The following is a 26589-nucleotide window of genomic DNA, read 5'->3' as shown; positions in this document are numbered from 1 at the left end:
TCAGTTACACCAGCTCTGTCAGGAGGAATGGGCCAAATTTCACCCAACCTATTGTGGGAAGTTTGTGGAAGGCTACCCGAAACGTTTGACCTAAGTTAAACAATTTAAAGGCAATTATACCAAATACTAATTAAGTGTATGTAAACTTTGACCCACTGGGAATGTGATGAAAGAAATAAGAGTTGAAATAAATAATTCTCTCTACTATTATTCTGACATTTCACATTCTTAAAATAAAGTGGTGATCATACCTGACCTAAAACAGGGAATTTTTACTAGGATTAAATGTCAGGAATTGTGAAAAACTTTAACTTCTCATGGTAAGTGAAGTTAAATGTATCTGCCTAAGGTGTATGTAAACTTCTGACTTCTACTGTATATACACCTGGATTGTGTGTTGTAGTGGATGGAGGAAACACACTTAATTATTGTATTGTGAAATCTGTAGATAAATGTATTTTAATGTTTAAAACTTTTATTATATTGTATATTACTGCTTAATTGTTGCTGGACCCCATAACAAATAGAAATAAAAATAATTAATTATTCTAACGGAAGCAACACAAAGGCACCTTGCCTGTATAGTGAACTAATTATGACCAGAGCCCATTAGGACTGAGGTAAAAATGACTGCACTATATAGGGTGCCATCTAGGATGCAGGGAAAATAAGTGCTATCCATTCGGCATCTCCGCACCACGTGTTGAAAACCCATCAACATTCCTGTGCTGAGGTGGTGGTGATCAGGAGGATGGAGGACTGAGGGGTGGTTTCTTCAATGTTTCTGGCAGCGGACCAGCTGATATCTCAAACCTATCCTGGCTTTGCAAAGCGTAAAGAGCGGGGGCCATGATGCTAGGAGGGCTGCTGGATGGAAGGCTGGATGGAGGGATGGAGGGATGGGGGGTGCTAATGCTCTGGAGTGTAATCCTGAAGCCCTGTCTGATAAGGTTGGCCTTGGCCCAGGTAGGAAGGAGGGTAACGGAGATATTCCTCCTAAGGCTTCCACCATCAGGGAAGGAAAGCGCACTCTGCATGGTCTGATCTGGTCGTTCCAACTATGGACAGGACCCCAAGCATAATTTCAAAGTTGTGTGAAAATGGCTTAAGGACAACAAAGTGCTAATTAGACTGACTTAAATGTGAAATGTAAATGCTTATAGAAAATGTGTGATAGGCTGATAGGCTGATAGGCTGATAGGCTGATAGGCTGATAGCTGATAGGCTGATAGGTTGATAGGGCTGATAGGCTGATAGTGATAGGCTGATAGGCTGATAGGCTGATAGGGCTGATAGGTTGATAGGCTGATAGGCTGATTGATGGGCTGATAGGCTGATGGAAGGCTGATAGGCTGATAGGGCTGATAGGCTGATAGGGCTGATAGGTTGATAGGGCTGATAGGCTGATAGGGCTGATAGGTTGATAGGCTGATAGGCTGATAGGGCTGATAGGCTGATAGGCTGATAGGGCTGATGGGAATGTGAGGCTGATAGGCTGATAGAAATGATAGGCTGATACTGATATTCTGATATTTCACTGATAGGCTGATAATGATAGGTTGATAGGCTGATAGGCTGATACAGGGCTGATAGGTTGATAGGCTGAAATGATAGGCTGATAGGCTGATAGGGCTGATAGGTTGATAGGTTGATAGGTTGATAGGCTGATAGTTGATAGGCTGATAGGGCTGATAGGTTGATAGGTGATAGGCTGATAGGGCTGATAGGTTGATAGGCTGATAGGTATACACTGGATAGGGCTGATAGGTTGTAGGGGATGGAGGATAGGGCTGATAGGTTGATAGGCTGATTGGCTGATTGGCTGATATCTGATAGATGATATGTGATTTTGATGTTTAAAAGGCTGATATTATATTGATATGATTAGGCTGATAGGGCTGATGGGGCTGATAGGTTGATGGCTGATAACTGATAGGCTGATAAAAAATAATTGATAGGGCTGATAGGCTGATAGGCTGATAGGCTGATATGATAGGGCTGATAGGCTGATAGGCTGATAATGACTGATAGGCTGATAGGCTGATGGCTGATAGGCTGATAGGGAAAATAGGGCTGATAGGCTGATAGGCTGATAGGCTGATAGGGCTGATAGGCTGATCAGGCTGATTCCTGATGGCTGAGGTGATGGTGATCAGGAGGAGGACTGATAGGACTGATAGGGATAGGCTGATAGGCTGATAGGCTGATGGCTGATAGCTGATAGCTGATAGGCTGATAGGCTGATAGGCTGATAGGTTTGGCTGATATAGGCTGATATAGGCTGATAGGCTGATATAGGGGCTGATAGGCTGAGGAGGGCTGATAGGATGATAGGCTGATGGAGGGCTGATGGAGGCTGATAGGGGGCTGATAGGTCTGATAGGCTGATAGGCTGATAGGGCTGATAGGCTGATAGGCTGATAGGCTGATAGGGCTGATAGGCTGATAGGGCTGATAGGTTGATAGGCTGATAGGCTGATAGGCTGATAGGGCTGATAGGGCTGATAGGTTGATAGGCTGATAGGCTGATAGGTGATAGGGCTTGATAGGTTGATAGGCTGATAGGTTGATAGGCTGATAGGCTGATAGGTGATAGGCTGATAGGTGATATAGATAAACTGATAGGCTGATAGGCTGATAGGGCTGATAGGGCTGATAGGCTGATAGGGCTGATAGGCTGATAGGCTGATAGGGCTGATAGGGCTGATAGGGCTGATAGGCTGATAGGGCTGATAGGGCTGATAGGCTGATAGGGCTGATAGGCTGATAGGCTGATAGGCTGATAGGGCTGATAGGCTGATAGGCTGATAGGCTGATAGGCTGATAGGCTGATAGGGCTGATAGGGCTGATAGGTTGATAGGGCTGATAGGCTGATAGGCTGATAGGGCTGATAGGGCTGATAGGGCTGATAGGGCTGATAGGCTGATAGGCTGATAGGCTGATAGGCTGATAGGCTGATAGGCTGATAGGCTGATAGGCTGATAGGCTGATGATAGGCTGATAGGCTGATAGGCTGATAGGCTGATAGGCTGATAGGCTGATAGGGCTGATAGGCTGATAGGGCTGATAGGCTGATAGGCTGATAGGCTGATAGGCTGATAGGCTGATAGGGCTGATAGGGCTGATAGGCTGATAGGCTGATAGGCTGATAGGGCTGATAGGCTGATAGGGCTGATATAGGGCTGATAGGCTGATAGGGCTGATAGGGCTGATAGGGCTGATAGGGCTGATAGGGCTGATAGGGCTGATAGGGCTGATAGGCTGATAGGCTGATAGGTTGATAGGGCTTGATAGGGCTGATAGGCTGATAGGCTGATAGGCTGATAGGCTGATAGGCTGATAGGCTGATAGGGCTGATAGGCTGATAGGGCTGATAGGCTGATAGGTTGATAGGGCTGATAGGCTGATAGGCTGATAGGCTGATAGGCTGATAGGTTGATAGGGCTGATAGGCTGATAGGCTGATAGGGCTGATAGGGCTGATAGGGCTGATAGGGCTGATAGGCTGATAGGCTGATAGGCTGATAGGCTGATAGGGCTGATAGGCTGATAGGCTGATAGGCTGATAGGCTGATAGGGCTGATAGGGCTGATATAGGCTGATAGGCTGATAGGCTGATAGGGCTGATAGGGCTGATAGGGCTGATAGGCTGATAGGCTGATAGGCTGATAGGCTGATAGGGCTGATAGGGATAGGCTGATAGGGCTGATAGGGCTGATAGGGCTGATAGGGCTGATAGGGCTGATAGGCTGATAGGCTGATAGGCTGATAGGGCTGATAGGCTGATAGGGCTGATGATAGGCTGATAGGCTGATAGGCTGATAGGCTGATAGGGCTGATAGGCTGATAGGCTGATAGGGCTGATAGGCTGATAGGCTGATAGGGCTGATAGGGCTGATAGGGCTGATAGGCTGATAGGCTGATAGGGCTGATGGGCTGATAGGGCTGATAGGCTGATAGGGCTGATAGGGCTGATAGGGCTGATAGGCTGATAGGGCTGATAGGCTGATAGGGCTGATAGGTTGATAGGGCTGATAGGGCTGATAGGCTGATAGGTTGATAGGGCTGATAGGGCTGATAGGCTGATAGGTTGATAGGGCTGATAGGGCTGATAGGCTGATAGGCTGATAGGTTGATAGGGCTGATAGGCTGATAGGCTGATAGGCTGATAGGGCTGATAGGGCTGATAGGGCTGATAGGCTGATAGGCTGATAGGCTGATAGGGCATCGCTGGACCTCTGAACTGACTTTGATTTTAATAAGGATGCACTAGTACAACTACTTTATAGCTGCTTATAATAGGAGAACACATTCAAAAGTAGCGATCAGAGAATATCTTCCATGAGGAAAAACAGGCCGTTCTTGCCCTCCTCCACAAACTTACCCCTACACACTTACCCCCGTCCCAAGAGAGATCATTGTCAGTATCCAGAAATGAAATACAACGTGAGACTTTACCAAGAAAAATTACTAAAACACAACAGTCAAAACATTTCACCTGCTCCTCATGAGTCTCTACCCCTCCACCACCTCCCCCATGACAGATGCCCCCCTCCCCCCACACACACAAAACACCATCCACATATTATTTAGCCTTTATGCAAATCCTCAACAAGTTTTATCTGGGCTATAATGGTGCTGATGTTGCTGATATGAGGGGACCGACCACATGGGCTGAATGGGGCTGTATGAGATAGATTGGGCAGATCCTCATCAATACTCTATAGTGTGTGTTTGTTTACACTACACCCAACCTCTATTAGGGATAATGGTTGCCACAGCATTATGCCTGTCAGCTGAATGAGATAGATTGGGCAGATCCTCATCAATACTCTATAGTGTGTGTGTTTACACTACACCCAACCTCTATTAGGGATAATGGTTGCCACGGCATTATGCCTGTCAGCTGAATGAGATAGATTGGGCAGATCCTCATCAATACTCTATAGTGTGTGTGTGTGTGTTTACACTACACCCAACCTCTATTAGGGATAATGATTGCCACGGCATTATCCCTGTCAGCTGAATGAGATAGATTGGGCATGGTTGCCACGGCATTATCCCTGTCAGCTGAATGAGATAGATTGGGCAGATCCTCATCAATACTCTATAGTGTGTGTGTGTGTGTTTACACTACACCCAACCTCTATTAGGGATAATGATTGCCACGGCATTATCCCTGTCAGCTGAATGAGCCGCCCGTGCTCTTCAAAGGCCCTCGTCTTATCTACCGTCAACAAAGGGGGCCTATCTAGGAGCAAACTTACAGAGTTTATGCACCTGTGATTCAAATGCGCCAGCTAGATTGCTCCTCTCACCATAAACAAGCCACACGTCTGCTGTGACACTCCGGTAAATAGTTTCTCACGTGAAGTTTGTCAAGGTATCGAGCTGCAGATGATATAATGGGTATACTGTCGTAGAGCACTAGAATAATGAAAGAGAAGCTTGGGCCATGTCTCAATTCCAAAATGGTACCCTATTCCCTATCTAGTGCACTACTTTTGACCAAAGTCCCATAGGGAATAGTGTGTCATTTGGGACACATGGGGAAGAACCAGTCTTGATATTCCTATGCTGAATTTGTTAATTTTGATCCATCTTTAAGGAGACCATTGGTAGTAAAGGACCAACTTGATCCCCTAAAGCGAAACAGATACCAATTGAATAATACCGGTACAGAAATGCTGCAGCGCTGGTTGGATGGGTATCAGTCCCAGCTCTATGCACATGTACAATTATCTACCGGACATCGTGGTTCAATCCCTGAGTCCAGCTCAATGGATTTATGGTACTGTATATCTAAGGAAAGCACTGTGTGCTGAAACATGGGTTGACCCAGCAAATTGTTGGGAGCATATGTGGAGTGTGCATCTTTTTGTCTTTCTTTTTATACTGCGTATCTAACCCGACGTCCATTTCAACATCTGACGCTGCTGATGATATACTGTAATAGATGACTTGTATCAGGACAGATAACAGTCATCCTGATTACTCCACATTTGCATTTGGTTCCATACCAGTGTTGCTTAGTATTCCCACGCCCCAGGCCCTATAGGCAGACCGGCAGGCGAACAGAGCGGAGCAAACCCACAACTGGCCCAACTCACCAGAGCCTCTCCCAAACATCAACACACACACACACACACACGCACGCACGCACGCACACTCCCAAACATCACACACACACACACACACACACACACACACACACACACACACACACACACACACACACACACACACACACACACACACACACACACACACACACACTGTTTTACTCACTTTGACCTCTATTCTCTGCAGCCTCCCCCTCACATGCAAATACAGGCCCCTGCTCAGAGAGGCATTAGTGAATGGGGGAAGGAGGGAAGGATGGAGAGAGGGAGAGAGGAAGGGAGAGGGGGTGGTAAGGGGGGGGGTTAGAGACCCCTGAAGGAAGAAAGAGGATACCTAGTCAGTTGTACAACTGTGTCCTCCTCATTTAACCCTACCCCTCTCCTGGACCCTATCCTGGCTTCCGTCATCGGAGAGTGAGCTCCCCCAGCATCAGAGAGAGAGAGAGCAGACAGACTAGTCTAGTCTACACAGTCCCTGCGGGAGAGGGTCCAGTCCAGCAGGACAGGGTCTAATCTACACAGTCCTGCATGAGAGGGTCCAGTCTACGCAGGAGAGGGTCTAGTCTACACAGTTCTGCAGGAGAGGGTCCAGTCTACACAGTCCTGCAGGAGAGGGTCCAGTCTACACAGTCCTGCAGGAGGGAGTCTAGTCTACACAGTCCTGCAGGAGAGGGTCCAGTCTACACAGTTCTGCAGGAGGGAGTCTAGTCTACAGAGTCCTGCAGGAGAGGGTCCAGTCTACACAGTTCTGCAGGAGAGGGTCTAGTCAAGACAGTCTGCAGGAGAGGGTCCAGTCTAGACAGTTGCAGGAGAGGGTCCAGTCTACACATTTGTGCAGGAGAGGGTCCAGTCTACACAGTCCTGCAGGAGAGGGTCCAGTCTACACAGTCCTGCAGGAGAGGGTCCAGTCTACACAGTCCTGCAGGAGAGGGTCCAGTCTACACAGTCCTGCAGGAGAGGGTCCAGTCTACACAGTCCTGCAGGAGAGGGTCCAGTCTAGACAGTCCTGCAGGAGAGGGTCTAATCTACACAGTCCTGCATGAGAGGGTCCAGTCTACGCCTGCAGGAGAGGGTCTAGTCTACACAGTTCTGCAGGAGAGGGTCCAGTCTACACAGTCCTGCAGGAGGGGTCCAGATCTACACAGAACTGCAGGAGAGGATCCAGTCTACACAGTTCTGCAGGAGAGGGTCCAGTCTACACAGTCCTGCAGGAGAGGGATCCAGTCTACACAGTCCTGCAGGAGAGGGTCTAGTTCACACAGTCCTGCATGCGCACAGGGCTTTCAACTAAACCTCTTCTTTCTCTTAGCCAGCCATACGACACGCTGAGTGTGAATCTCTGCTTAACGTTTTCCCTGCTCCATGGCCCTTCAGGCCCTCCGCTCTTCGCTGTTCGTATGTGTGTGTTCCTCAGAGCTTTCCTCCCCTTCTCTTCTCCTCTCTCTCCTCTCCTCCTTGGCTGTTTCTATGCTCCCTCCATTCTTTCAGACCCTGCTTTGATCCCCCCCTCTCTCTCTTTCTCCGAGCCTTGTCTCCCTTGCTCCCAGCAGCCAAGGAAGTACAGGTCCTACTGCACTGCCAATGATAACACACACCGCACTTTTCTCAACTTCTCAGAGCTTTATATTATGATGCTGTATAATAATAATGGATATATTTAATATGGCACTTTTTTTACTAATACAGTAATAATACAATAGTATACTAATAATAGAGTAATAGTCATTCCTAATTTACTCATTTATTTAAGAAAAAATCTATAAAAAAATGTAAAAATATTATTACTTTTTAATTTTGATTTATCAGGGGGTGCCTAAATACCCTCACACCCCTACCTCCTGTGGCTATGCTTTCAGTAGTGGTGGAGAAAGTACCCAATTGTCATACTTGAGTAGAAGTATAGATACCTTAATAGAAAGTTACTCAAGTAAAAGTGAAAGTCACCCTGTCACACGCCCTGATCGAAATACATTATGTTTATTCTTCATTTATTCGGTCAGGCCAGGGTGTGACATGGGTTATTGTGGTGTGTTTTTGTCTTGGGGTTTTGTGGGATGTCTAGCGTAGTCTATGGCTGCCTGAGGCGGTTCTCAATCAGAGTCAGGTGATTATCGTTGTCTCTGATTGGGAACCATATTTAACCAGCCATATTCTTTGAGTGTTTCGTGGGTGATTGTTCCTGTCTCTGTGTTTATATTCACCAGATAGGCTGTATAGTTTTTTCACGTTTCCGTCTGTTGTTTTCGTACATTTCAGTATTTTCATGTCTAGTCATTTTCCATTAATAAATATGAGTAACCACCACGCTGCATTTTGGTCCGCTCCTCCTTCAACAGAGGAAAGTCATTACACACCCAGTAAAATACTTGAGTAAAAGTCTAAAACTATTTGGTTTTAAATATACTTAAGTATGAAATGTAAATGTAATTGTTAAAATATACTTAAGTCTTTTGTAGTCTTAACATTCTGTATACTCCCCTTGTCCTAAGGGACAAAAATGACTCGCCTTCACTAAACCCCTAAAATAAAGCAGCTTAATTGAATTTTAAACCCCAAATCTAGTTAGCATGAAGAAACAACCTGTTATTCATCACAAACTTTGTGAATATCTGGGTTTTCCCTCTACACAACGCAGAAAGACTGCATTTAATCAGTGGACACCGCTCGTTTTTAGTACAACACACCCGTCATAATTGTTTTCTTTACTAAAGTATAGGTTTATTATTATGATTATTATTGCTATAGGTACTTCATAGGTGTACACATTAACTTTTTTTTACTAGTGATAGAACTTGTAGAGCCTAAGAAAGTAGCAAAAATGTGCAGAAAGTAGTTTTGAATGCATTTTATTGAAGTGAAACAACATCAGTCTTGCACATTCTTGGCAACATAGTGATATATTCTTATATACTGTACGATGAGGAATTCAACCCCAAAATACCAGTCTTCTCCCATTTTCTTAACCATTGCCCCCAACCCGAACGGTGTATAAACAGCAATAATAAATAAGAATAAAATAAGATAATAGATACAAAATAAAAATGTGAAGAACATAAATGAATCAATCAAATCTAAGCACATATAGGACAGTATGCAAGTGTGTGTGCATGGACTTATGGATGTATTTCTCACATGTGCGGCACATAGTATTTGTTTTACAGTCCTTCTTTGGGGGGCAGAATTGGCATCTCCTCCTCTTGCCCCAGCTGCAGCCTCAGGTGGATCAGGACAAGATTCAGCCCCCTGAACAGCTTTCACAAGCGCTGCAGAGGCTGCTGAGCAGGGGAGATGCTCCCGTCTTTGAATGTGTGGTGTTACAAGTGCCTTTCACAGATGCTCCAGGAACACCCTCCTCTTGTTCAGCTTATCAGGCATCCAGGTAGGGTTGATCTTGTTCCATATCATGAAGGCATTGTATGAGGACACATCAATGATGTTATGGAAGATGACCAGGGGCCAGCGGGCAGTCATGCTCCTGCAGCTGTAAGTTCCAATCCCCTTGTTCAGGTTGTCCATGCCTCCTTTGTTGTGGTTGTAGTCCAGGATGATGACTGGCTTCCTGTCCTCACGATCACTGATCTCAGCCATTTTGTGCAGTGTGCTCAGGAGGACCACATTCTTGTTCCTCATTGGGAGGTAAGAAACTAGAGTGGTGGTGGGGGTGAAGGCAAACTTTGATGAGAAGGTCTCTCTCCCCCTTGTTGCTAGGAGTGTAGAGGGAAGCTCAGGCTTTTTCTTTCAAACTGCGCCAACCATGGTGATCTTCCTCTTCAGGAGCTGCTGGCTGAGTTCATAAGAGGTGGAGAAATTGTCACACGTGACATTGTGCCCCCTCAGTCCATCTGTCACATCAATCACAACCCACATCCCCTGGTTCTTCTCTGGGCCTCCACTGGTCGGCTTCCCTGTGTAGACTTGCATCTTCCAAGCATAGCTGGATTGTGCGTCACAGGCCACCCATATCTTGATGCCATACTTTGCAAGCTTGCTGGGCAAATACTGCCGGAAAGGACAGCAACCTTTTGGCAAAAGAGATTACTATCAGTAATTAGTGTCAGTGTCACAGAAAACATCACATAAATCAATGACATTACAGCAATACATAATAAATTTAACAGTGAAAATCACTTACATTACAGATATGAAAATAAAAACTTACCTCTGAATGGAACAAGTTGCTCATCCACTGTTACTTCAGGCCCAGGGTTGTAGAGGTATGGCAGAAGCTCCACCCACTTCTCCCAGACCTCTCTTATGGCTCCACCCACTTCTCCCAGACCTCTCTTATAGCCGCCAGTTTGTCTCTCACACATCTTGCAGGTCTTGACTCAAGGTTATCAAATCATAGCCTTCTTGAGAAAGTGTGAAAGGCTTTCAGTGGCATCATGGCACGGAAAATCACCCTTTCACTCTCTGCATCCCAGAGACTACATGTAGCCTCGCCTTGGGACCTATACACACACGCTAAGATTGTCAGCCATATGTAGGCACGCAGGTCAATCTCATCCATTCTTTTCCAGTTGTCTCCATATTTACGGAAACCCTCCAAATTTGTCATCTCTAGGACGACTTTTTTCGATGACTGTTCTGATGAACATGTAGAATGTTGAGGAGATGTCCTGGGCAACTGCATGTCTTGTGGGCCCTGGGGTCATCCTTATGACATGTTGACTGCATGTCTTGTGGGCCCTGGGGTCATCCTTATGACATGTTGACTGCATGTCTTGTGGGCCCTGGGGTTCATCCTTATGACATGTTGACTGCATGTCTTGTGGGCCCTGGGGTTCATCCTTATGACATGTTGACTGCATGTCTTGTGGGCCCTGGGGTTCATCCTTATGACATGTTGACTGCATGTCTTGTGGGCCCTGGGGTTCATCCTTATGACATGTTGACTGCATGTCTTGTGGGCCCTGGGGTTCATCCTTATGACATGTTGACTGCATGTCTTGTGGGCCCTGGGGTTCATCCTTATGACATGTTGACTGCATGTCTTGTGGGCCCTGGGGTTCATCCTTATGACATGTTGACTGCATGTCTTGTGGGCCCATCCTTATGACATGTTGACTGCATGTATTGTGGGCCCTGGGGACATCCTTATGACATGTTGACTGCATGTCTTGTGGGCCCTGGGGTTCATCTAATGACATGTTGACTGCATGTCTTGTGGGCCCTGGGGTTCATCCTTATGACATGTTGACTGCATGTCTTGTGGGCCCTGGGGTTCATCCTTATGACATGTTGACTGCATGTCTTGTGGGCCCTGGCATGTCTTGTGGGCCCTGGGGTTCATCCTTATGACATGTTGACTGCATGTCTTGTGGGCCCTGCATCCTTATGACATGTTGACTGCATGTCTTGTGGGCCCTGGGGTTCATCCTTATGACATGTTGACTGCATGTCTTGTGGGCCCTGGACATGTTGACTGCATGTCTTGTGGGCCCTTTCATCCTAATGACATGTTGACTGCATGTCTTGTCGGCCCTGGGGACATCCTAATGACATGTTGACTGCATGTCTTGTGGGCCCTGGGGTTCATCCTTATGACATGTTGACTGCATGTCTTGTGGGCCCTGGGGTTCATCCTTATGACATGTTGACTGCATGTCTTGTGGGCCCTGGGGTTCATCCTAATGACATGTTGACTGCATGTCTTGTCGGCCCTGGGGACATCCTTGACATGTTGACTGCATGTCTTGTGGGCCCTGGGGTTCATCCTTATGACATTTTGTGCTGCCATCCTTCCCTGGTTGTCATATGGTGACAAGGACCAAGTTATTTTGCTGTTCTTTGACAAATGTCTCTCTTTCAGCTTGGGGATTTCTTCTTCATCTGAAGATGATGCATCGTTCTCTGGGTTGTATTCTTCCCCATCTTCTTCTTCAGATACCTCCTCCTCTTCTAAATCATTGTTCCTTTGTTCCTCCTGAACATCTGAAAAAATCATATATACGACCTGTTGGGCACTGAAATGTGCACTCATGGCTTCAGCAGATAGAGAAATGCGGGGACTGTCATCGGCACCACATTTATAGCCTTTGACTGCATTCCTCATTAGTAAGCAATGCTTTCAAGAAATGTTTATTTTGACTGAAATAGTTTTTATTTCGTCTGTGAACTTGAGTCATGTGTGGGGTCGTGGAGGGGAGATGCTGCCGTTTTGTCTGAGTTCCATCAGTAGCACACATTTTCTCATTTTGTGTGTGTGTGTGTGTGTGTGTGTGTGTGTGTGTGTGTGTGTGTGTGTGTGTGTGTGTGTGTGTGTGTGTGTGTGTGTGTGTGTGTGTGTGTGTGTGTGTGTGTGTGTGTGTGTGTGTGTGTGTGTGTGTGTGTGTGTGTGTGTGTGTGTAAAATTATTTTACAACTGCCGGGTCAAAAATGACCCTAAGACAATCTTTGTGCCCTGGTGGTTTACAGCTTTCATGAAAATATGAACAAAGGCGATGTTTCACTTTTTCAAATGTTGGGGTCGCCCTAGGAAAAGTCATCAAATTTCAAGTTGAATAAATATAATTTAGGGGTTTTCTCTGCTGTTTAACATAGTGGTGGGTCATGTTTTACCCTTAAGACAACACAAGGGTTAATTATCAAAAGTAAAAGTATAAATCATTTTAAGTTTCTTATATTAAGCAAAGCAGACAGCATTTTCTATTTTCTTGTTTTTAAAATGTACGGATAGCCAGGGAAACACTCCAACTCTCATTATTTACAAAAGATGCATTTGTGTTTAGTGAGTCCGCCAGATCAGAGGCAATAGGGATGACCACGTGTTCTCTTGATAATTGTGTGAATTTAACCAACTTTACTGTCCTTGTCACGTTCTGACCTTTATTTCCTTTGTTATGTCTTTATTTAGTATGGTCAGGTCGTGAGTTGGGGTGGGCAGTCTATGTTTGTTTTTCTATGTTTGGTTTCTGTTTCGGCCTAGTATGGTTCTCAATCAGAGGCAGGTGTCATTAGTTTTCTCTGATTGAGAATCATGCTTAGGTAGCCTGGGTTTCACTGTTGGTTTGTGGGTGTTTGTTTCCGTGTGAGTGTTTGTTGCCACACGGTACTGTTTCGGTTTCGTTCGTTTCACGTTTATTGTTTTGTAGTGTTCAGTTTATGTCTTTAATTAAACATTATGGACACTTACCACGCTGCACATTGGTCCTCCGATCCTTCTCGCTACTCCTCCTCAGAAGAGGAGGAAGAATGCCATTACAGTCCTGCTAAGCATTCAAAATGTAACAAGTTCTTTTACTTGTCAGGGAAAATGTATGGAGTAAAAAGTAAAATATTTTCTTTATGAATGTAGTGAAGTTATAGTAAAAGTTGTCAAAAATTTAAATAGTAAAGTAAAGTACAGATACACCAAAAAACGTCTTATGTTGTACTTAAAAGTAGTTTACCTCTGTCTTTCAGGCTCTGGGGCAGGTGGAATTAAAAGCTTATGCTGTGTTGTTTCATCATTCAAATAGCCACATAAACAGTCCTGCCATCACCAGTCCTGCATCTCCATGTGTTACCAGCTCATTTTTTACATCGACCCTCAAGTTATAAGGGTTCCCGGTTCCGGGTTGGAGCGAGCGGTCGCATCTACACTTCGGTCCGCAGGTAGTATAACTTTTCATTACATTTTCATTACATTTCATTATAGTACAACGGTTTGATTTGTCTAATCTTAGCAATTTCTTCTTAGCTAGCTACATAGCCGTCTTTGTATCAAAGATAATTGCGTAATTATCGTATTTCGTCGTCCTAACGTAGTCTACACTGCTATCTGCCCAGCAGCTAGCTAACGTCCACTAGCACTGTTGAAACTATTACACTCAGCTGAACGACTCGATTAGTGTAGTGTTAGCTAGCTACATAGTTGTCTTTGCTGTCTTCGTATCCAAGATAATTGTGTAGTTTAGAGTGTGCAGACTTAGAGTGATTATCTTAATTTACCGAGGTTAGCTAGCCAGCTATTTGTCGTCCTTAACGTAGGAGATACTGCTAGCTAGCTAGCCAACAGCTAGCCAACGTCTACCGAATTGAACTTCAACAACCCGGTCAACATTCCGCTTCGCTCCACAGGTAGTATCACATTTTCATTTCACTTCATTACAGTACAACGGTTTGATTTGTTTGATCGTAGCTAGCTAGCTGTTCTTTGTATCTAAGACAATTGTGTAGTCTAGAGCGATTTTCTAGGTTAGCTAGCCAGCTATTGTCGTTCTTTTAACGTAACGTTACGTAATCCACACTGCTAGCTAGCCAGCTGCCCCGAATAAAGCACTGTAGAAACTATTACACTCGACGGAACGACTTGATTAGTGTAGTGTCAACAACGCAGCCACTGCCAGCTAGCCTACAAAGTCAACAACGCAGCCACTGCCAGCTAGCCTACTCCAGCAGTACTGTATCATTTCAATCATTTTAGTCAATAAGATTCTTGCTACGTAAGCTTAACTTTCTGAACATTCGAGACGTGTAGTCCACTTGTCATTCCAATCTCCTTTGCATTAGCGTTCTTCTGTAGCCTGTCAACTATGTGTCTATCTATCCCTGTTCTCTCCTCTCTGCAAAACCATACAAACGCTCCACACCGCGTGGCCGCGGCCACCTAATCTGGTGGTCCCAGCGCGCACGACCCACGTGGAGATGCAGGTCTCCGGTAGCCTCTGGAACTGCCGATCTGAGTTCATCTCAGCCTATGCCTCCCTCCAGTCCTCGACTTCTTGGCACTGACGGAAACATGGATCACCACAGATAACACTGCTACTCCTACTGCTTTCTTCGTCCGCCCACGTGTTTGGTGGCACCGGGATCCTCATCTCTCCCAAGTGGTCATTCTCTCTTTCTCCCCTTACCCATCTGTCTATCACCTCCTTTGAATTCCATGCTGTCACAGTTACCAGCCCTTTCAAGCTTAACATCCTTATCATTTATCGCCCTCCAGGTTCCCCCGAGTGAGTTCATCAATGAGCTTGATGCCTTGATAAGCTCCTTTCCTGAGGACGGCTCACCTCTCACAGTCCTGGGCACTTTAACCTCCCCACGTCTACCTTTGACTCATTCCTCTCTGCCTCCTTCTTTCCACTCCTCTCCTCTTTTGACCTCACCCTCTCACCTTCCCCCCTACTCACAAGGCAGGCAATACGCTCGACCTCATCTTTACTAGATGCTGTTCTTCCACTAACCTGTGGAATTCACCAATTTGTAAGTCGCTCTGGATAAGAGCGTCTGCTAAATAACTTAAATGTAATGTAAATGTAACCTCATTGCAACTCCCTCCAAGTCTCCGACCACTACCTTGTATCCTTTTCCCTCTCGCTCTCATCCAACACTTCCCACACTGCCCCTACTCGGATGGTATCGCGTCCCAACCTTCGCTCTCTCTTCCCCGCTACTCTCTCCTCTTCCATCCTATCATCTCTTCCCTCTGCTCATACCTTCTCCAACCTATCTCCTGATTCTGCCTCCTCAACCCTCCTCTCTTCCCTTTCTGCATCCTTTGACTCTCTATGTCCCCTATCCTCCAGGCCGGCTCGGTCCTCCCCTCCCGCTCCGTGGCTCGAGACTCACTGCGAGCTCACAGAACAGTGGGGCAGCCGAGCGGAAATGGAGGAAAACTCGCCTCCCTGCGGACCTGGCATCCTTTCACTCCCTCCTCTCTACATTTTCCTCCTCTGTCTCTGCTGCTAAAGCCACTTTCTACCACTCTAAATTCCAAGCATCTGCCTCTAACCCTAGGAAGCTCTTTGCCACCTTCTCCTCCCTCCTGAATCCTCCTCCCCCTCCCCCCTCCCCCTCTCTGCAGATGACTTCGTCAACCATTTTGAAAAGAAGGTTTGTCCGATCCTCGTTTGCTAAGTCAAACGACACCGCTGGTTCTGCTCACACTGCCCTACCCTGTGCTCTGACCTCTTTCTCCCCTCTCTCTCCAGATGAAATTCGCTTCTTGTGACGTTTGGCCGCCCAACAACCTGCCCGCTTGACCCTATCCCCTCCTCTCTTCTCCAGACCATTTCCGGAGACCTTCTCCCTTACCTCACCTCGCCATCAACTCATCCCTGACCGCTGGCTACGTCCCTTCCGTCTTCAAGAGAGTGAGAGTTGCACCCCTTCTGAAAAAACCTACACTCGATCCCTCCGATGTCAACAACTACAGACCAGTATCCCTTCTTTCTTTTTCTCCAAAAATCTTGAACGTGCCGTTTGGCCAGCTCTCCCGCTATCTCTCTCAGAATGACCTCTTCCAAATCAGTCAGGTTTCAAGACTAGTCATTCAACTGGACTGCTCTTCTCTGTATCACGGAGGCGTTCCGCACTGCTAAAGCTAACTCTCTCTCCTCTGCTCTCATCCTTCTAGACCTATCGGCTGCCTTCGATACTGTGAACCATCAGATCCTCCTCTCCACCCTCTCCGAGTTGGGCATCTCCGTGCGGCCCACGCTTGGATTGCGTCCTACCTGATGGTCGCTCCTACCAGGTGGCGTGGCGAGAATCTGTCTCCTCGCCACGCGCTCTCACCACTGGTGTCCCCCAGGGCTCTGTTCTAGGCCCTCTCCTATTCTCGCTATACACCAAGTCACTTGGCTCTGTCAGTCTCTCCTATCATTGCTATGCAGACGACACACAATTAATCTTCTCCTTTCCCCCTTCTGATGACCAGGTGGCGAATCGCATCTCTGCATGTCTGGCAGACATATCAGTGTGGATGACGGATCACCACCTCAAGCTGAACCTCGGCAAGACGGAGCTTCTTCCTATGAAGGACTGTGATGATTTCGTATCAACAACTCCATTGTGTCCTCCTCCCAGAGCGCTAAGAACCTTGGCGTGATCCTGGACAACACCCTGTAACTAACATCAAGGCGGTGGCCTTCCTGTAGGTTCATGCTCTAAAACATCCGGATACACCTCACACATGAAGCGGCGCAGATCCTAATCCAGGCACTTGTCATCTCCCGTCTGGATTACTGCAACTCGCTGTTGGCTGGGCTCCTGCCTGTGCCATTAAACCAGGCTCCAGAACGCAGCAGCCCGTCTGGTGTTCAACCTTAAAAGCTCCGCTCTCTCCACTGGCTTCCAGTTGTTCCGCTACAAGATGCATTCAAGTACCTCCAGGCTCTGATCAGGCCCTACACCCAAACAAGGGCACTGCGTTCATCCACCTCTGGCCTCCTGAGGAAGCACAGTACCCGCACCCAGTCAAAACTTCGCATCTCCATGGTGGAACAAACTTACGACAGGACAGCGGAGTCAATCACCACCTTCCGGAGACACCTGAAACCCCACCTCTTTCTCACCCCCCCTTAAATGATTTAGATGCACTATTGTAAAGTGGCTGTTCCACTGATGTCAGAAGGTGAATTCACCAATTTGTAAGTCGCTCTGGATAAGACAAAATAAAGTTAAATGAAAAAAAACAAATAAAGTTATTTTAAAACAGTTAAAGCGATATAATATTTACAAATGTTGCCTACAGGAGCTCTCTGCCTAGGCGACCTCACAGCGCCTTGACAACCACCAGTGACGTGTATTCGTGGATGCCAAGGGAAGATAGGCTTCCCCCAAAAATGTACCAAGAAAAATTAAAGAAAAAAAAACATATGGTAATGTATCTTTTGTCTCTCTGTGTTTTCGTAATTTTCCTTCAATTCACAAGAGGCTGAATATATCTCACTGGAGAAAGCATCGGAGCGAGCAAAACAGCGCCTCTCTGTCTCTGTATGTGTAGCCCATCTATCTGATGCTGTCTGGTCAAAAATAGTATGACATTGTTGCCGCCTGTAGTATTGAATCGAAGGGAAGCCAGCGAGCATTTAGCCTCCCTTGATATGTTTTAATATTTTTAAATAATAACCTATCAGCATTGAGCTAAATGGATTGAGCTCAACTGTGATTGGTCCTGGTACACCAAAAAAAGTGTCAAAGGAAGCCAGTTTGGATTTGGCTTCACTCCAATCACATCACTTCGAGAGTCATTTGTCATTGACAGAAACAACTTGAATTGTTGCATATTGTTATGTTGTTATCCTCCGGTGGCAAGCTGGCTAGCTAAAATCGGTCCTTTCCTAAATTAGCCATGGATGGAGATAGAAAATTGGACTTGTAGTTTTACTTAGTTCTCCGTAATGGTCAACGATTATAACAGCGATTCTGATCCAACCATAAATTCACACATTGTGCCCCTGGCCTGAGAGGATGGAAGCTCAATATATAGCTAGATGTAGAAGGCTAATGTTAACTAGCTAATGTTACCCATGAAAGCAAGTTAGGCTAGCTAGCACACACACAAATCAGAACCATGGACAGCCACATCATAGTTAGCTTAAGTTGATTGGACCAAATTATTTTTGACATCTTTTAGTTGTCACTGTATTAGATTAGGTGATTTGAAGATGTTTAAGTCTAAGGCACTGCATCTCAGTATTAGAGGTGCCACTACAGACACCCTGGTTCGAATCCAGGCTGTATCACAACTGGCTGTTATTGGGAGTCCCATAGGGTGGTGCATAATTGGGCCAGCGTCATCCGGGTTTGGCCGGGGTAGGCCTCATTGTAAATAAGAATTTGTTCTTAAACTGACTTGCCTGTTTAAATAAAGGTTAAATAAAAACTAAAACAAAGTTTAAATGGTGCTGGAATAGTGGAGGCAGCTCCTGTTTTCTTTGTGACTTGCTTTAACTCTTCATGGTTCTAAATCAATAGTTGTTTATTAAGTAGTGTGAAAATGTTGGAAACATTAACTTGCTTGATCTAACTGTTTGTTATATGCAATATGCTTTGTGGGCTTCACCAGACAGAGGTCACTCTGGTTTTGTTATGAAACAAATGTGTGGTTGAATGTATTCTGCCACTCTGTCTTCTTATTGTCTCGGCCTTAGGCCTATATAACATGATCGCATGAACTAACAGGTTATAGAGCAAACAACGCAATTTTCACAACACTTTGGTTGTAATAGGTTTCTATTTTTGTGGCTTGGCTTCCCAGGTGATTTTATCCACGCATCGCTACTGGCAACCACAGAACCAAAATGGAGAAATATGGGAGTAACTATCCCCATTCACCACCAATGTGTAGCACCCCCAGTACCCCTCCCCCTGTCTACATCTCCTCCATCCAGCCAGCCCTGGCATGGGCACCTCACCCCTGTCTCACCACTTTTAACAGGGCTTGTTGGCAGTCTCTACCTTTTCTCACCAATGGCTTATGCATTAAAGCACGAGTTGTCTGTGATAAAGTGACAGATTGTTTGTAAGCACAATATCTATCACTTTCACACGCACTTTAGCCCCACAATCGGCCCCTCTGATTGCATTATTGCAGTATGGAGGTCCAAGGTCGAAACGCCTCAATAAAGATAATAGGCATGGGATGTAGGGAGCGGTGGACGAGAGAAAGGGAAGAGAGAGGGGGGGAGAAAGGGGAATTACAGGGCAGAGTGGAGGGTGACTGGGAGAGATTGTGGGGAGAGGGCAGAAGAGGGGGGGGGCAGGTAAAGAGGGAGAGAGGGAAGCAGGGTGTGGCTTTTTGGGTGACCCACTCTAACATGTCAAGAAAGTAGTAATAACGTTGTTTTTTAAATATACATTACACATTTCAAATCAATATAGCCATTTTCGTTTTACTCAATGTTTGCCGTTTCAAATAATTAATAGCTAAAGACATCCCGTCCATGATCGTGTGAGAACAAGGTTTTTACAATAGCATCCGTTTGGGTTGTTACTCAAACGGTTTCGCAGAGCTATTTAGTGAAAGTGGAGTTGACCCATAGCAGCAGGTGACACTCCTGGAGGCGGCCAGGTGCAGCCGATAAGAGCCCTGAACTCCCGGGAAAAGGGAGGGACCGCGAGACCCATGGCTCCGTGACTCAATTCAGCGCTAGAGACCTCTTGGAACAAGAGCGTGAGAAAGTAATTCAGGCGAAGAGGGTTTCAGAACCTATATTTTGTGTTCTTTAACGTCAGTATATTTGTTTAGGAACTATGTGAGTTGCATATCGCGAAATGACTCAGGTGTGCGTCCAAGACTAATGGAATGCTGTTACTGAGCTACACTCCTGTATTGGTGTTGAAGTAGCTTAAGTGGACATGAAGAACTCATGGATATTATGCAAATATATGTTACATTATAATACATGTTATTATTTCTATGCTTACTGATTTTACAGAATAATATTTAGACCTATTGGGACCTTACCAAAAACGAATGTTTGCGCAATTACGCAAAAAAAACATAATAGCCTGAATTGGATACCCTATGTATTCCATTTTCAAAAGTATCACATTTTATGCATTATTTGATTCAGGTGCCAGTGAAAGTTTACAGCTCGAGTGCTCCTATAGGCAGCGCTCTCTGGTGAGCATATTAAATTCATGATCTTGCGCGAAGCAGCAAGCGAAGTCCCGCAGCTGCAGGCAGCAAGCCAAAGAGCAGCGCCTTCTCCCGTCGCTTGCGCGCCACGTGTCGCGGGGTTTTACAGCAGCTGGAGATCACCGCCGCACACCAAACGACCAGGCAGCCCGCTGAGGAGCGAGCGCGACCTCCCGGGGTGACAGAGAACCCAGAGCACACACACACCGGCCCCCTCCGTATTGTCATTAACCGAATAACGTTTGTATGCTAATATTATTGTATTGTGCACAGAACATAATTATTGTGTAAAAGAGTATGTTTAGAAACTAATACAATTAGACATTATGGACTTTTAAACTTGTATTTACAAAACTTCATGATGCTATTTGGCTTTACGCACTCAAACTTTCTGAAATGAAGTGGCTATTCACGTCAAGTATACTGGAGTCTATAGGCTATTTAAACAAGATAATACATGTTTTTGTGAATTACTAAAATGTATGTGTTAATACTATCTGTATGGGGGCAATTATAACCATTTACAACTGGAGTTCGGGTCTGACTTTCTGATAAGGATAAGGAAATTAAATTATGACCTTCAATGCGTTGCCTACTAACTGCTGCCCGACCAAAAGAAAGGCAGGCAAGGCATCGCTCTAATCTTGTGCTCTCACTCAGAAATATCTCTGCTCTGGCTCGCATTCCGATAAGGCCGATCGAGCTCTCGGTAGGCGTGTTTTTCCCAGGCTTTTAAAACAGCAGCTGCTATTTACCTTCTCTCTAATGTAAACCACCACCGCCACCCCTAGCCCGGCCGCCAAACCTTAACCACCATGCTCATAAAACATCCTGGCAAGTGCTCCGCGTTCGCATGCCGACAGATGTCAAAATGCCAAATTTGTACAGCGGCGGGCGCTCATTAAATAATTAATCCTCCGATCTTGGCTGGTTAGAGTTGAGTTGATTTTTGAACTCCCAAAGCGCAAACTTTATCGAGGGTGTAGTTCTCAGCCTTAGGCTACAGCAACACAAGCCAATCTAATAGGAGAAGCCAGGTTATTTTTCCCAAGTTAATTTACATGATATAAAATGTAACATTAATAGGTTATTACACTATAGCCTATCAAGCCTAATTAGGCTACACTGTAATTAAGAACACTACATAAGTGTCGTCAACCATTGCATAAATTATCTAGGCAATTCTTATTTTACTCCGTAGTTGGAATGGGCTATATGTTCGGTGTAATTGCGCATTTACTGGTTTGTAGTCCACACGTATGTGGAAGTATAATACAATAGATGTAGGCTATGTGGAACATGTTATTGTTGGCCTGCGCTGAGACCCTATAGCCTCTAGTATCTTGGGTGGAGTTTATCCCTCCTGACTCCTGTGCGTACTGCCTTAAAGTTGCGGGAGCAACATGCCGAATCAAGTCAACCCTGCATTCTCTGCTCTGGGTGGTAGTCAGGGGCTCAAGTGTTAATATGTAAACTGAATGATTGAAGGCAGTCCCGGTCGTGCCTTAAACCCGGCCCCCGCCATTGGCCGCCCGCTCAAACTCCAAACAACCAATGGAAGGGCGCCGACCACGAGCCATCCTCCCCTCCGGCCGCGTGTCCCTCGCACTGATTGGTAGAAAGTTACTGTGGGAAAGAAAGTTTTGGAAGTTTCACACGAGCCGTTCGCGTGCAGTCCTAGATATAAATAAGACCAACAAGAAGTGCCACAGACGCAGCGTCCGCTGGCAGACAGTGATTTCTTGATTCCGTGACATCGTTCAGCTTGCGACTGACTTGGGGAGGCTTGTCTCTCGCACAGAGGTGCGCTACCACCTAAAAAGGATTTTGTTTTTCCGGAATTTGGAATTTCATAAGAGGGTACTGTGAATAGGTGCCGACTACTTGTCAATAACCACCAACAGTGGACTGTAATATCGAGTTGCCGTTGCTCTTGTGGGATATTTCAGACAGACCGAAGATGCCTGCCGATATAATGGAAAAGACATCAGTCTCTCCTGTTGCTGCTACTACAGCCAGCATGAACACGACACCTGATAAACCCAAGACGGCTTCCGAGCACAGGAAGGTTAGTAGTCGGTCAAAGCATATTAGAAATGCGGATATTCTGTCACTCCAAAATTACGCACGGGCTAGTATAGCACAACACGAACATTTCCTTCACCTTGAGCAAGTCCCACCATTCTAACAATGTATTATATTTATTTTCTTTAGTCATCCAAACCTATCATGGAGAAAAGGAGAAGAGCCAGAATCAACGAAAGCTTGGGACAGTTGAAAACACTTATCCTGGATGCGCTCAAAAAAGATGTAAGTATTACATTTTTTTTCTCTCACAACAAATGAATTATTGCAATCACAGTTATAGATTTACTTTATTTAAAAACATCAACTTTAATAAGAAAGTATTCTATCTTCAATCCTAACAATGTACCTTCTTCATATTACAGAGTTCCAGACACTCGAAACTTGAAAAGGCGGACATCCTGGAGATGACCGTGAAACATCTCCGGAACCTCCAGAGAGCTCAAATGACTGGTAAGTAACTGGAACTGTTTTGGTGGGTGAATACCCGGGATGATTTCTTCCAGACTTCCGTCTGCGGTTTAGATCATGTTAGAATGAAGTACTCCGTTTACATGCTTGTCCCGCATCCTCTCTCCCAAGAAGTTTCTCTCAATGTAGCTAATTGTATGGACTAACGAAATAGCTAATTTATCGTAACCATTGGTGAGCTTCGTAATGTATATGTTTAGTTTTATGCTCATGTTTGGAATTTAAATTGTCGTTATTATGCTGTTATTCTCAGTGGTTTATCATTTTCTCTCTTTCTCACACAGCTGCTTTGAACTCTGATCCCACCGTGCTAGGGAAATACAGAGCTGGATTCAGCGAGTGCACGAATGAAGTCACCCGGTTCCTGTCCACCTGCGAAGGGGTTAACACCGAGGTCAGGACGCGGCTTCTCGGTCACTTGGCCAGCTGCATGACGCAGATCAACGCTATGAACTACCCCACGCAGCACCAGATCCCTACCGGGCCTCCCCACCGCGCCTTCGGCCAGTCCATGGTACACATCCCCAACTCATCTCCACAGGGCAACGTGATGCCCCTGCCTTGTAAAGGTGGCTCTCCTCAGAGCATGTCACCAGAAACAACAAAAGTATACGGCGGCTTCCACCTGGTACCTGCCACAGATGGACAATTCGCCTTCCTTATCCCCAATGCAGCTTTTACGCCCAACGGTCCCGTTATCCCCGTGTACGCGAACCAGGTCAATACGCCTGTCCCAGCAGCGGTGTCCCCCGGTGCACCGACAGGCAACTCGGACTCAGTGTGGCGACCCTGGTAGAACAAAAAAAAGGACCTATCGAAAATACTTTTTATAATGACACTTAGTTCTTCTATGTTTGATGTTACAAAAATTATGTTTGGATTCTGTTTTTGTATTTTAATTGTGTTAAGATGAAAAGATGATGCACTATATTTGTATAGCCTATATGGGAGTGAAGTTCATATTGAAATGAGATTTTTGTATTGTTGAAGTCTGTTCACTGCATTTTTATATTCGAGGTGTCTTTTTTTATTGCGCGATACCAAAGATATGTTGAATGCACTTTACGTTATTCTTCATTTTGGAAGAAAAATAAATTTGTAAAGATATTGAAAAACATTATTGTGTGCTTATCTATGTTTTAAGCCTAATCACCAAATAATTACTTTAGGCTGCATTTGTTTTGAACTTTAGATACACTTGAGAATAATATATTATCGATCTACAATTTCCAAGAGAAAATAGCTATCCTATTCTACTAGTATGTTTGTGTAAAAGTCACATTTGATATTGACTGTTGCGTAACTGCCTGACGAAAATCACTGATGTATTCTTGCGCGCGCAAAACTCATGCACATTCAAACCACAGGAATATCACATGCACTTGTTGCGCCAGGAATGGGTCAGAATTTAGGCTTATGTTGCGTAAAATTTTAGAATTTTACGCAACAAAACTAGCCCACACGTGTAATAGACTGTGAAGTGGGGCTGGATTTATACACACGCTTTTGCCTAATGCCATCACACAATGGCTGTTGCTTCTGGCTACATCCAAAAGAAACCAGCGGCAGGTAGCCTAGCGGTTAAGAGCGTTGGGCCAGTAAAGATTGCTGGTTCAATTCCACAAGCCAACTAGGTGAGCAATTTGTCGATGTGCCGTTGAGCAAGGAACGTATCCCTCATTGCTCTAGATAAGAACGTCTGCTAAATTTCATACGTTTTGAACAAGAGTTGACCAGGTGTATCAGTCCAGTTGTGCATGGCGAGATCCTAGACAGGAAAGAAGTGGGAAACTTCACTGAACATGTGAAATTATGAGAAAATACACTATATATACACATGTATGTGGACACCCCTTCAAATGAGCGGATTCAGCTATTTCAGCCACACCTGATGCTGACCGGTGTATAAAATCGAGCACACAACCATGCAATCTCCAAAGACAAACACTGGCAGTAGAGTGGCCTTACTGAAAAACTCAGTGACTTTCAACATTGCACCATCATAGGATGCCACCTTTCCAACATGTCAGTTCATCACATTTTTGCCCTGTTCGAGCTGACCCGGTCAAATGCAAGTGCTTTTATTGTGAAGTCTATCAGTAACAGCTCAGCTGCGAAGTGGTAGGCCACACAAGCTCACAGAATGGGGCCGCTGAGTGCTGATGCACGTAGAGCTCAGAAATGGTCTGTACTCGGTTGCAACACTCAGTACCGAGTTCCAAACTGACTGGAAGCAACGTCAGCACAATAACAGTTTTTGTCAGGAGCTTCATGAAGCGTATTCTCCATGGCCAGCAGCCCCACACAAGCGCAATGCCAAGGTCCAGCTGGAGTGGTGTAAAGCTCGCCACCATTGGACTCTGGAGCAGTGGAAACATGTTCTCTGCAGTGATGAATCACGCTTCACCATCTGGGAGTCCAGCTGATGAATCTGGGTTTGGCGGATGCCAGGAGAACACTACCTACCCCAATGCATAGTGTCAACTGTAAAGTTTGGTGGAGGAGGAAAAATAGTCTTGGGCGCTTTTTTTATGCTTCGGGCTAGGCCCCTTAGTTCCAGTGAAGGGAAATGTTAAAGCTGCAGCAAAAAATTACATTCTAGACAATTCTGTGCTTCAAACTATGTGGAAACAGTTTGGGGAAGACCCTTTCCTGTTTCAGCATGACAATGCCCCCATGCACAAAGCAAGGTATATATATTTTTTATGATTAACCTTTATTTAAACAGGGGAAACAAGAGACAGTCTATTTTACAGTTGTGCCCTGTGATCCAACAATAAAACAACACAGCAATTAATAAGAATTTAAAACCAAACAAAATTAAAACACATAAAAAGTACAAGATGAAGATTAAAAAGATTAAAACAAATAAACTGCTATAAGAAAAACACACATTACAAAAAGCAATCACAGTTTATAATAAAAAGTTAATGTAATGTGCATTTAAACTGTGCCCAACCTCACTAATGCTCTTGTGGCTGAATGGAAGCAAGTCCCTGCAGCAATGTTCCAACATCTAGTGGAAAGCCTTCCCAGAAGAGTGGAGGCTGTTATGACAGCCAAGGGGCAACCAACTCCATATCAATCCCCTTGATTTTGGAATGATACGTTCGACAAGCAAGTGTCCACATCCTTTTGGTCATGTAAGTGTATAACCTTTAGGCCTGAAGGGAATACCAGTTTGATAAAATTACATTTCTCACAGATCACATATGCAATATAATATGGCCATGAGATGCCCTTCAATAATATTATCAGTAGCTTTGAGTTATAAGTATTATATCAACAACTCTCTCGCTGTTTGCTGCCTTAACTGGTCTTCATACCTCGAATGTATGTAACATTTTCATTTGTGGGTCATCAAAGAAAACTATTTTACTCCCACCATCAGATTATGATATTGTTGACAATATGTCAAAATGTTTGAAAATTTGACATGAGCCTCTTCTGAAGATTAAAAATTAAGTTTGAGAGGGATGGCTCATTTCACTTTTCACAGTGGAGATTGTGTTCAAGGATTTTGGAAGTCACATGCGCCATCTAGCAACACCGCAAGGAAGT

General features: G+C 45.1%; 1 protein-coding gene and 1 pseudogene across 1 annotated transcript; one reads left to right on the top strand and one right to left on the bottom strand.

Moving 5' to 3' along the window:
* Positions 1-7230: 7230 nt before the first annotated feature.
* On the bottom strand, positions 7231-19958 carry LOC135525057 (piggyBac transposable element-derived protein 4-like; annotated as a pseudogene).
* Positions 19959-22153: 2195 nt separating this feature from the next.
* Positions 22154-24145, top strand: LOC135524745 (transcription factor HES-1-like). The gene is made up of 4 exons (XM_064952533.1): positions 22154-22540; positions 22687-22782; positions 22923-23010; positions 23313-24145. The coding sequence occupies exons 1-4, from the start codon at positions 22433-22435 to the stop codon at positions 23822-23824; spliced, it is 804 nt and encodes a 267-aa protein (XP_064808605.1). The 5' UTR covers positions 22154-22432; the 3' UTR covers positions 23825-24145.
* Positions 24146-26589: the final 2444 nt, after the last annotated feature.

This window comes from Oncorhynchus masou, chromosome 31 (assembly GCF_036934945.1).
Source record: "Oncorhynchus masou masou isolate Uvic2021 chromosome 31, UVic_Omas_1.1, whole genome shotgun sequence".
NCBI lineage: Eukaryota > Metazoa > Chordata > Actinopteri > Salmoniformes > Salmonidae > Oncorhynchus > Oncorhynchus masou.
Note: the sequence above shows the minus strand (reverse complement) of the source record. Positions and strands in the feature narration are given on the sequence as shown.